At 53.8% G+C, this 12,215-nt stretch overlaps 1 protein-coding gene across 7 annotated transcripts in view; it reads left to right on the plus strand.

Annotated features, from left to right (window-relative positions):
• Positions 1-491: 491 nt before the first annotated feature.
• The window catches only part of VIPR2 (vasoactive intestinal peptide receptor 2), a 101,722-nt gene continuing 89,998 nt past the window's right edge, over positions 492-12,215 (plus strand). For 3 of the 7 annotated variants that reach the window (XR_016210367.1, XM_089299468.1, XM_089299474.1), the window contains exons 1-2: positions 492-796; positions 3,021-3,120. Coding sequence is in view for 5 of the 7 variants with exons in the window: in XM_089299468.1 (XP_089155594.1) it covers positions 749-796; positions 3,021-3,120 (148 nt within the window). In the remaining 2 variants the exon portion in view is untranslated. The remainder of the gene's footprint in view (positions 797-3,020; positions 3,121-12,215) is intronic. The other 4 variants (XR_016210366.1, XM_002715014.6, XM_089299473.1 and 1 more) reach the window with 3 other exon arrangements.

Consider the following 12,215-nt stretch of genomic DNA (forward strand, 5'->3'; position numbering starts at 1 on the left):
GTTTCTGACCGCTTTCTCGGGCGCCTTCAGCGAATCACTTAGGAGGGAAGGCGCAGGTGCCCCAAACCTGGCGGGTGCACTTCCAAGGTCGGCGCACACCTTGCGTCTGCCCTCGAATTCTCAGTGCGAGTTGGGGGGAGCCCTTCGCCCACCCCCGCTCACCTGCTCCTACCAATACTTGAGAGTGTGGGAGACAAGGGCTAGGAGGGGGCGCGCAGGGGCCCAGAGTGGGGAGGGAGGCAGGGGTCAGGGGGCCAAGGGATGCGGGAAGCTGGGGGAGGCGGGGGCGCCTGAGCAGAGAAGGAGGAGAGAAGGGGTCGCGCAGAGAACGAGGCCGGGGGGGTGGGGGGGGCCAGCACCGGGCGGGCTCCAAGGAGAGGGAGGGAGGGCGCCGGGCGGAGGAGCGCGAGCGAGAGGGCGGAGGGAGCCGCGAGGGGCGAGGGGGACGCGCGGGGCGGGGACAGGGGGCGAGAGGGCGGGGCGCAGCCGGGACCTGCGGGAGAGAGGCGAGCGCGCTCCGAGCGAGGACGGAGGGGTCCGGCCCACGCGCTCCGGCCGCCGGGCAGCCGCTGCTGGGCGCGCCGTGCACGGACAGTCTGAGCCCCGGGCGCCGGCCAGGGAGTCGCCGCCACCGCCGCCGCCACCGCCACTGCGCGCTCGGCCTGGCCCATGGTGGAGTCCGCGGAGCCGCAGGCGCTCGGGACGGAGGCGGCGGGCGCTGGGCGGCCCCCGGCGCGCTGAGCCCGGGATGAGGGCGCCCGCGCTGCTGACCTGCTGCGGCTGGCTGCTGGTCCCCGTGAGTGCGCCCCGCGACCCCCGCACCCCCACCCCACCGGGATCCGCGTCGCCCACGTCCCGAGGAGGCGCACCCCTCCTGCCGGGCTGCGCTCTCCGCGCCAGCTCCGGGGAGCAGAGAGCTAGAGGGGGGTGGCTGCGCTGGGGGTGGCGGGGGACCCACCCGTCCGGCCGGGGCCCGGGACAGGGAACCGGGTCGCCTGGCGAGCTCCTGCGCTTCTCCGATGGCGCGTGCCGCACCGACTCCGGGGCCGGGAAGATGCGGGAGCCTCCTCCCTCCCTCGCTTACGTCCTGGGTTTGCTGGAAGCGGGATCCTCTTCTTGCCCGGGCACTTAAGACGCGCGGGGCGCGCGGCGGCCCAGGCCCGGAGCCCGGGGGCTGTGTCGTCCCGGTCACCTGCGCAGGCTTGGCGTCCCGGGGGAACCCGGAGTTTGCTTTGTCATTAACTGCTTCTGCTGCTCCTCCCGGTACTCGCTGTCCTTAGTGTTTGCTTTAGTGTGTGAGAGAGTGGCCTGGCTGAAGAGTTTCCTTTTGGAAATATGCGTCCTCTTTTGGTTTTTTTAATTGCACAGGAGGAGATGATACACTGCCCAGAAGTTGGTTAGATCGGTGCACTAAGACGTTACGCGGTGCTCAATCAAGATTTCCGCCTTTTATCTAAAAGCCCATTTCTAAAAAGAAAAGTTTGGCCCGCTTTGCTTTCCTGTCTGCGGGACCGAGACGCGCTCGCTCGTGTGCACGCACGCGTGCTTCCTGTGTGCGGGTGGCAGCCTGGCCTCCCGCGCCCGGAGCTGTTGAGGCGAAGTTGTCAGTGCCGGTGGCTCTGTGGTCGCCGCACTCCCCGGTCTCGCGCGGAGCCGCAGCGGGTCTGCCCCGGTGAGAATCAGATCCCCGCCGCTAAGGTGGCCGCGGGCAGGAGCGAGCGGCCAATGCTGCCTTAGTTTCTGAGACGTCTCCAAAGAGGCCACTGCTTAGTTTCTTTTTAAAATCAGTGTCATTTCCTTCCTTCCGAAATTCCTGAGCTGGCATGCTGGACATCAAGAATCTAACTTTTAGGTGGTTGGTGGGTATTGGGCTGGTTAATCAAACAGACCGACAGCTTGCTAAGTGGGGCTGACTGTGGCGGCAGGACCCAGCATTCGGTTTTTCCTGTTAGAAAACTGTTGGTGGCTGGAACAGGTGACCTGTACCAGTAGCAGGCTAACCAAATACAGAGCACCTGCCAAGTGTAATTCTCTTTGGTTGGTAGTAGTACTCCTGCACGAGAACAGGTTTGGTTAGACAAAGTGTGTGTGTGTGTGTGTGTGTGTGTGAGAGAGAGAGAGAGAGAGAGAGAGAGAGAGAGAGAAAGAGAGAGGCAGAGAGAGAGAGAGATGGAGAGACAGATAGGGACCAAGGTCTCGCTAAGCCCCGGAAGGGGCAGCTCTAGCGCATCCTGTGGGTATTTCTTGAGATGGAGCAGGGGCATAAAATCAGAGACTGTTGTATTTTTGTGAAAACAGAGCTTGGAAAGTGGTCTCTACCAAGACTGAGACGCTGTGCACAGCACCGTCGCCTCTTAAGAGCCGGTGACGAGCCCTGACTACAGACTGCCGCCCCCCGCACCCCCACATTGCAGAGTGGGGTGATGCATTTCTCTCCCCCCTGCCCCTTACCCTGTCATCTTTCTGGAAAGCTTCTGCACACCAGGTTCAAAGTCAAAGTGAGCACGGTTTGCTCTGCTTCCAAAGGGCTAAGATGCAGAAGCCTGTGGAAGCCTTGACACGAGGCTGTCTCCCATCCGAGTTCTAACCAGATCCACCCTGCTTAGCTCCCAAGATCAGATGTGTTGTCTTAGGGCTCTGCCCGACCCTGATGGTCCTCAGGTGCAGGTGATAAGCAAAGCAACGTTCTGAGGAGTAAACCTGTGTTTCCTTCAGTCAAATCCAGGGCTATGAAGAACGTGGAGCGATTATTGGATTACAGAGTTGTGTTGCCTCCCAGTTAGTACTAACAGCATACAGCGGGGTTATGGTAGTAAGTTCCTTTTCTTTCTTAGAGAATAGTTATTATTGGCTTGTAGAATTTTGTGAAGTAAATGGCAGAGCTGTTGTTAGTGACCACGCTGGGCACTTTAGTTTGGAAGCAGTTTAGAACTGTGCACGCTCCGGTGCTACTGGGAGAACCTCTGCCTGACGTTTATGGCGGAAGTTTCGCTGATTTCCTTTCTTTTCACCTTGAACAGGTGAGCAGCATTCACCCAGAATGCCGGTTTCATCTGGAAATACAGGAGGAAGAAACCAAATGTGCAGAGCTCCTGAGCGCTCAGACAGAAAAGTACAAAGGTAGGTGGAAGGCTTGGGGACCAACCCCCCTCCCGGATGGCGCTCTGCACGGCGTGGCTCATGCCTCACTCGCATCACTGGTGGTCCACGGTCACCTGCACCTTGCAAAAGGACTCGGAAAATCACATGGTGCTCACTGTATGGGGGTCTTCCCACACCCCTTTTGATAGGAAACTTGGGAGTGCTTCACAGACACAGTTTCCATGGCGTGAGCTAACAGCAGCAGTTCCTAAAATAATTTCCTGGGATTTGTTATGCTTTGCAGAGGCAGCTCCAGTTTGCTGTGGAATGAACGTTTGTCTGAATTCTTGAATTTAAAAATCGTAGTTAGATCACAGGTCATTTGGATGATGAAAACTGACCAGAGAGCAAACGGGGAAGCGGGACTTGTGTTGACTGGCTGTGCATAGCGGGAGCCAGCCGGTGGTGGCCACTCCAGGTCGGCAGAGGGAACGCTGGGACGCTAGACGCTGGAGCCAGGTGTTTATAAACGCAGAAGGGCTGTGGGGTAACACCAGGATCATAAATAGCAGCAAAGCCTTTGATCCTTTCCTGTGCTTTGTCTGCTCTGTGTCATGACTTTTTTCCTTTTCAAGAAAGAGGTGACAATCAAAGTAATACCCTGGCATCGCGATGGTGGGCTTTGTTCTGACACGTCCGCGTGCAGTAGAAACAGAACGTGAGCCATCCAGGTCACTTCGAGTTTTCTAGGGACTCTCTGAAAAGAAGTAAAAAACATGCAAGCTCGACTTTAATTATAGACTCTATTCGTGCATGTTTGCATCTTTAACTTATAATCGACAGAAATCTCCATTCTACATGCCATTTTATCCCGAGTCTTAGAAACCCAGTGTGTGTGTATTGAGCTCATGGCACGTCACCATTGGGATCCCGGTTCAAGGCTGCAGAAGCATGGGTGACCTGCAGCTCCCCATGCTGGCCGCTGCGCCTCCACCTGTTACCCAAACAGGCATCCCTTGTCTTTCCTGCCCCCCACCCCCACCCCCAGCCAAGCCAAGCCTGCATTTCCTCATCTGAAAAACCAGGGCTTGGGCTTCCACGTGACAAACCTGTGACCCTGGGGCACACACACCTTCCAGTGGCCGCCTCTTGCCTGTTGCCCAGAAAACAGCAGATGAAGCCGCTCAGCTCCCTGAGTAGCAGCTGGGAGAGGCCTGTGAGGAGGGTGGCCGGCGGCCGACCTGGGGAGGCGGGGGAGACAGCAGCGCCATCTCAGGGACGACTCGGTTAAGAAGGGAGACGTTGAGAACCGACCATCAGGGGCCCGGGGTCCTGGGGTCCTGGGAAGGAGCAGTGTCCCCTGCCCCTGTCTGGGTGCAGCCAAGTCTGCAGGAAACAGTGCACTTGTGTTAGGAAAGGAAAAGTGAGGTGGGACATGAAGGGGCTGCTGTAGCTACTTTCTTTCTTTCTTTTTTTTTTTTTTTTTTTGAAGATTATTTATTCATTTGAAAGTCAGGGTTACACAGTGAGAGGCAGAGAGAGAGAGGTCTTCCACCTGCTGGTTCACTCTCCAGATGGTCTCAACGGCCAGAGCTGTGCCTATCAGAAGCCAGGAGCCAGGAGCTTCTTCCGGGTCTCCCACATGGGTGCAGGGGCCCAAAGACTTGGGCCATCCTCCACTGCTTTCCCAGGACACAGCAGAGAGCTGGATCGGAAGTGGAGCAGCCAGGACGTGAACTGGTGCCCTTATGGGATGCTAGCGCCGCAGTTGGCGGCTTTACCCACTATGCCACAGTGCGGGCCCCTGCGGCAGCTACTTTCAAATTCTGGAGGATGGATTCCAAATTGTGAAGTTTCCTGTTTAGGGAGGCATCAGAAATGCAACCAACCATTACGTAAAATGTTTCCATTTTAAAAAACAGTTTATTTGAAAGACATTGTCTCTGCCTGTCTCTCAAACAGGCACAGACACACAATCTCCCACCTGCTGGTTCATTCCCCAAATGCCTGCAACAGCCAGGGCTGGGCCAGGTCAAAGCCAGGGGCTCAGAACTCCGTCTGGGTCTCCTGTGTGGGTGACAGGGACCCATCTCTGAGCCATCACCTGCTGCCTCCCGGGGTATGCAATAGGAGGAAGCTGGAGTGGAAGCAGACCTGGGACTTGAATTCAGGTGCTCTGATACGGGGTGCAGGCACCCCACGTGCTGTCTTAGCTGCCGCGTCAGATGTCTACCCCTTGGCTTTTTAAGTTTGCAAATGGTGCGTCATTGAAAACCAGAGCTGTACAGGAGCTGGGCAGACTCCTGTGTGATCAGCACTGCCCGGAGCTGTGGATGGTGACTGGATGCAAGCTTCATCCCGTGATTGGAAACTCCTGCGGCACACCTGCCAGAGATAAGCCAGCCTTTTAAGATAAGACTCCTTGGGGGGAGGGGGCGGTGTTGTGGCGCAGCAGGTTAAGCTGTCACCTGCAATGCTGGCATCCCATATGGGTGCCGGTTCGCGTCCCGGCTGCTCCACTTCTGATCCAGCTCTCTGCTGTGGCCTGGGAAAGCAGTAGCAGATGGCCCAAGTCTTTAGGCCCCTGCACCCACGTGGAAGACCTGGAAGAAGCTCCTGACTTCTGGCTTCAGGCTGGCCCATCCTCCTGCAGTTGCAGCCATGTGGGGAGTGAACCAACAGATGGAAGATCACTCTATCTGTCTCTCTCTAACTCTGCCTTCAAATGAATAAAATAAACCTTAAAAATAGAAAAGACTTCTTGGGCTCCTCCGCAGAGGTGTCCTGTGTGTGAACAATGTCAGATGTCTTGGGTCACAGCCTCCAAGGGCAGAGTGCACACACCCCTCAGCTCAGCCTGGCTGCAGGCGAAGCAGAGGGAACTTGGCCGGTTTGGAGCAAGACTGCGAGAGGTCTGCCTGGGCTGGAACAGTGGGAACCTGTCTCCGCTCTCCTGGATGTCTCCCTGAGCGTCCTTTCATATCAAAGGCTCTCACTTCGCCTGTGAGCGGTATCTGAGTCTCTCACCTAATTGACATTAGGAACCGCTTGGTCACAAGCCAGTGGCCCTCGGGGGAGAAACACAGCATGACCTGGTCTGGCCATGCTTCGGCTACTGTGCACTGACAGCTTGTGTCCGGAGGGTTCCTTTTTTTTTTTTTTTCTTTTTGCTCTTTGGAATATGCGTGGTGCAAATGCCTGTGATATAAATAGTAGTAAGTTGCCAGAATGAAGATCCTGTAGGTGATGGGAACCAGACCCACAACCTGCCAGGGCCGAGGGAAGAGGGCGTTCTTGCCAGCGACGGAGGTGAGGGGGAGTCGGTAGGAAACAGTGTGAGATGGGCCGCGAAGGGTCTGCAGTGGCTGCTTTTAAGTTTCGAAGGACTAAGAAATGGGTGTGAACGAGCTCCAGAAATGGGAAAAGTAAAACTTGTCTTCAGTTCCAGTGAGGTAGTCTGTATATGTATTAAAAAAAAAAAAAAGATAACACATCTAGACAAAACCCATTTTTTAAAGATTTTGTTATTTTATTTGAAAGGCAGAGTTACAGGGTTGGGAGGGGGGAGAGATCTTCCAACTGCTGGTTCATTCCCCCCAAATGGCTGCAACAGCCAGAACCAGGAGCTTCTTCCAGGTCTCCCACAGGGGTGCAGGGGCCCAAGGACTTGGACCATCTTCTGTGCTTTCCCAGGCCATAGCAGAGAGCTGGATCGGAAGTAGAACAGCTGGGACTTGAACCGGCACCCATGTGGAATGCTAACACTGCAGGCCATGGCTTTCCCCACTATGCCACAGCACCGCCCCTCAAAACCCACTTTCTTTTTTTTTTCTTTTTTTTGATTTGATTTTATTTATTTTATTTTTTATTTGACAGATAGAGTTAGACAGTGAGAGAGAAAGAGACAGAGAGAAAGGACTTCCTTCCATTGGTTCACTCCCCAAAATGGCCACTATGGCTGGCGCTGCGTTGATCCGAAGCCAGGAGCCAGGAGTATCTTCCTGGTCTCCCATGCGGGTGCAGGGCCCAAGCACTTGGGCCATCCTCCACTGCCCTCCCGGGTCATAGCAGAGAGCTGGACTGGAAGAGGAGCAGCCGGGACTAGAACCCAGTGCCCATATGGGATGGCAGCACCACAGGCGGAGGATTAACCAAGTGAGCATGGCCCCGGCCCCCAAACCTACTTTCAATGCTAAAGTCTTCCAGAGGACTCACTGAGTAAGCTTCAGGGGTATTTAGCTCTCTGAGACTTACCATGGTTCCATCGCCGAGGCTCACTCAGTCTGGCCATTGTGCACATGAGGCAGCCTAGGCTGCAGATGTCTAAAAACAGGTGTAACTGACACTTGGCCCCTGCTCACCTGCTGACTGTAGGTGGGAGGGACAGAGGCTCAGGTCTTGCCCAGGTTTCCTGCTGTGCGTAGGCGAGGTGGGTGCGTTCACGTGACTCTGCCTCATCTCATGCCGAGATCAGCGGCTGTGACCAGGAGCAGTGGGGCGGTGCCTGGGCGCTCTCTCTTGTTCTACTTTCTGGGCCACATGTAAATGTGCGTGGCTGACCTGGGGATGATGGCAAATGCCGGCTCAGGACTAGGTCACAGAAGGTGCTAGACAAAAAAGAAAGCTCACAACAAATCCTGCTGAGCCAAGTTTGATCTGTCAGGAACTGGGGAAGGTTTGATATGGTTCCTGCTTGCAAGGTAGCTTGTCTTGGTCCCATCAGTGCTGGCAGGAGACACACGGCCAGCAGCAGGAGGCTTTATGGCCCACAGCGCTGCAGAATCGTGGGCTCCATGTCCCCAAGGGTTGCCTCTGACCCCGAGTCCCCCAGGAGCCGTGGGGAGCAGCCCGCATGCAGGCAGCGTGTTTGTGTCAGCGCCGAGGAGCCCAATCTTAGCGAAGGCTCCGCTGCTCAACCTGCCGACCTTGACTCCAGAGAGAGAGAGAGATGGCAGCCCTGGGCGCACGCCGTCTCCGCCTTCCTGGCTGTTGGCTATGTGCACCTGCTCAGAAAGGGAGTTTGGAACAAGGCTGCCGACGCCACCTCACAAGATGCCCGTGGAGAATGATCCCCGAAGCCAGGGTTGGTGGCCGCCTCCTCTCGTTTTCCATGACACAATCCTAACTCACGGCGTGACTAGTCCATCCGTCTGCTCCCTCGTTCTCCGTGGAAAAGGCAGCGTCTCGTCTCCCCTTCCATCTCCCGAACTGTACGCAGTGCTTGACATTTGAAAAGGCATTTTAAAAGCTCTTGCTGAACACATTCATGAAAATACTCACATCAGATATTAAGTGATGTGCTCACGTGGAAGGATGTCACCCAGAAATGTATGTGGTGACAAGTGTCCCCACTGTAGGCTTTTCCACGCTGGGTTCTCATGTAGTCCCCTACAGAGCCTGTGCTCATAGGAGGGTGCTTTAAAAAGTCTGTGTGGAAAAAATGGAATGAAAAGATAAGTTACGGGGCAAACATTTTTGCAATGCGTGTATAGTTTTTTAAAAATATACATTTTCCGTGGGGCTGGCGTTGTGGCACAGTAGGTTAATCCTCCGCCTACGGCACCAGCATCCCATATGGGCTCTGGTTTGAGTCCCAGCTGCTCTTCTTCCAATCCAGCTCTCTGCTGTGGCCTGAGAAAGCAGCAGAAGATGGCCAAGTGCTTGAGCCTGCACCTGTGTGGGAGACCTGGAAGAAGTTCCTGGCTCCTGGCTTTGGATCGGCACAGCTCTGGCCATTTTGGCCATTTGGGTCATGAACCAGTGGATGGAAGACCTTTCTATCTCTCCCTCTCTCTGTCTGTAACTCTACCTCTCAAATAAATAAATAGAACCTTTAAATATATATATATATATATACACACACACACATTTTCAACAACCTTTTTGAAGACCTTTTGTCTAAGTCTACGTGTAGGTATGCTCTCTCATTTTCTTTTTGTTTAATTTTTTAAAAAAATATTTTGTATTTATTTGAAAGACAGAGTTACATGGGGGGGCGGAGGATGGGGGAGAGAGAGAGTTATCTTCCATCCACTGGTTCATTCCCCAAATGGCAGCAACAGCCAGGACAGAGCCCAGCCAAAGCCAGGAGCCTGGAAGTCATCTGGGTCTCCAACGTGAATGGCAGGGGCCCAAATGTTTGAGCCATCTTCTGCTGCATCCCAGGCACCTTAACAGGGAGCTGGATGAGAAGTAGATCAGCCTGAACTCAAATTATGATGGGATGCCAGCATCACAGGCGGCAGTATAACCCACTGCACCGTAATGCTGGCCCCTAATTTTTTAATTTTTAAAACAGTCTCTTATTTATTTATTTTTCACTTTATTTGAATGTCAGTGAGACATAGACAGCTCTTCCATCCACTGCCAAAATGCTCACAACAGCCAGAGCTGGGCCAAGTTGAGGCCAGGAGCCCGGAACTTAGTCTCCCACCTGGGTAGCAGGGACCAGTCACTGGGCCATCATCTGCTACCTCCCAGAGTGTGCATTAGCAGGGAGGGGTATTGCAAGTGGAGGAGCTGGGACTTGAACCAGGCCCCCTGATGGGGAATGCAGAAGTCCCGAGTAGCATGGCACCACTGCACCCAATGCCCACCTGTCCCGTTTTCTTCTGTAGAATGGGAGCTGGCCTTCTGTGCACACTTGCTCTGATGTGAATATTGCATTTGGTTTTCTTTTTTTATTTAACTTTAACTGTGTGTTTGGAGACTATCCTGTTTTAGTCTTCATCATCTACTTGAGAGCTGTGTAGTATTCTATTGGATTTCTTAATCCCTCCTAGAATCCTGGACTTCAGGGTAGCTTTTGGTATTTTGCTACTACAAACAATGCCTCTTTGACTATGCTGTTCATGGGCATAAAGTATTTCACCAAATTTGAGGGTCAACTTCAAGCCACTAACTATACCATTGGAATCACCTTCTCCTGGAACCAAAGAACACCATGTCAAACCACTTCCTCATTTCTCTGGTGGTGGTGTCACATGGAGTATAGTTGATGACATCCCATTGGCCACCTGGTCTTTGCTTTCTTGTATGTCTTTGTCACAGAGGAAGCTTAGGCAGTTTCCATGAATGGGTTCTCTTTCAGAATATCACAGGGGAGGGAGGGGAGCATCCCAGCTTGGAGAGGTGTCCAGAGGCCGTGCTGTGATGCTTGGGGTGTGCACCATCTCGCTTTGTGGTTTAGTGTCCCCCAGGGAGCCTGGGCACTTGACAAGTGAGGCTGTTGTGCCAGCTTGCTGTTCCTGGTCCCTAGCAGGTGTTCTGGACCTGTACATGCAAACCGAATGTACAGCTGCCCGCTGTCTTGTGCTTGTGTGGGTCTGAAGCGAGCAGGTTTGGAGTTCCCGGTGGAGAACAGGGAATAGATGGCTGCTTCTGATATGCATATTGACAATGTAGGTCTCCTTCTTTGAGAAAGAGGCATATTTATTTATTTGAAAGGCAGGCTGACAGCGAGAGTGGGAGAGAAAGAGATCTTCCATCTGTTGGTTCACGCCCCAGATGCTCTCAACAGCTGGGGCTGGGCCAGGAACTCCACACGGGTCTTCCGCATTGCTGATAGGAACCCAAGCACTCGGGCTGTCATCCGCTGCCTCTGATGCACATTAACAAGAAGCTGCATCAGATGTGTGGAGTAGCCGGGACTTGAACCACGTTCTCCGATACAGGATGCAGGTGTGCCAAGTGGCTGCTTAACCCCCTGCGCCACAACGCCCACCTCCAGAGCTCCTTTATGATGCACACTCCTTTCCTCTTCATTTTCTCTAGTGAAAGTAGCCGGTGTTCTAACCCAGGGGTCTCTGGGCCGTTGAGGGCACAGCTGATCTGTTTTTTCTCTATGGTATTTTTGCACTAGATTTCTTCTAATTGCTAAACTCCTTAAGATCAAGCCCTAGACTTGGACACTTAAATAATCAAGAACAGTTTATTCTGGAAGTTATGGATTTAAATTTGTTTTTGACAAGAAGCGAAGCCCATTGAAATAAATTGTGTCCTGAATACATTTTTATATAGAGGCTCCTAAGAGGAATTATGAATAAGAAATTAGTTTCTGGCCGGTGACTCTGGGGCTCATTGCTGATGTTTGTCAGAACGAAGCTCTTAAGTCCTGTGACTAGGAGATCAGATGCAGGAATTCTGAAGTGGATGCACCTGCTCTTTCAAGTCACTTTGCTGCTGATTTGGGGCGAAGTCCGTTTCCTCTTCCCTCCCTCTAAGGTCAGGGCTCAGCATGGTTCTGGCGAGCCCAAGGCACGGCCACGCAGCCTCCCGTGGAAGCCGCTTCCCCTCTGCACACAGTCCTTCCCTTGTTCACTCCTCTTCCCTCCCTGCTAGCTCTGGTTCCCAAGTGTGTCGCCTGTGCCTCGGGCATCCTTAGCAGGCTGCTGCCCCTTCTGCACATGGCTTGTGGCAGGAGAAATTCCAGCCAGCCTAACTTCATATGATGGCGTATTTACACACCCATGTCCTACGCCTTGTTCGCAAACCCTGATACTCACAGCTTGTTATCTCTGGGGTCTCCTCTGGCTGGGCACTTAGGACAGCATGGAGGTTGATCCTGGGCAGCCTCTGTGAGAAGCAGACACACAGCTCTTGTATCCTCTGTGGGCAGATGACATCTCAGCTCCTCCCTGGGCCACCGCGGTTGTCACGGACATGTGGCCATGACTGTCCTTTCTGGGTGGACAGAAACACACGCGCCTCCTTGTGACCGCTCTCGGATTCCTGGTGGCTTTCGGTTTTGCATGTTTTTGGTTGCCTGGGCAGATTGCAGCTTTTCCCAAAGGGGGTTCGAGATCTGAATCTCTTTATTTGCAAGGCTTTGTAGGGCTTTCTGGGTCAAGAAGCAGCTCCAGTCCTCGTGGCCAGGGCCTCTGGTTTTGCACAGTTGCCTGTGTCATGGAATCACTCGCTGATGTGCTGGTTGGTCCTCTCTATTTTCAGCGTTTGTACTGAGCACACACCACGTGGACTGAGTGATGCAAAGTTCATCAGGACATGGTCACTCCCCTCAAGGAGCCCCAAACCCAGGGTAAAAAAAAAAAAAAAAAAGCAGATCTTCGCACAGTGTCTCTTGATTTCTCGGGGAAGGGGACTTAGCACGGAAAGACTACAGAGGGTAGAGTTTC

Source organism: Oryctolagus cuniculus, chromosome 7 (genome assembly GCF_051225735.1).
Source record: "Oryctolagus cuniculus isolate XC-2025 breed Fujian yellow rabbit chromosome 7, ASM5122573v1, whole genome shotgun sequence".
NCBI classification, from domain to species: domain Eukaryota; kingdom Metazoa; phylum Chordata; class Mammalia; order Lagomorpha; family Leporidae; genus Oryctolagus; species Oryctolagus cuniculus.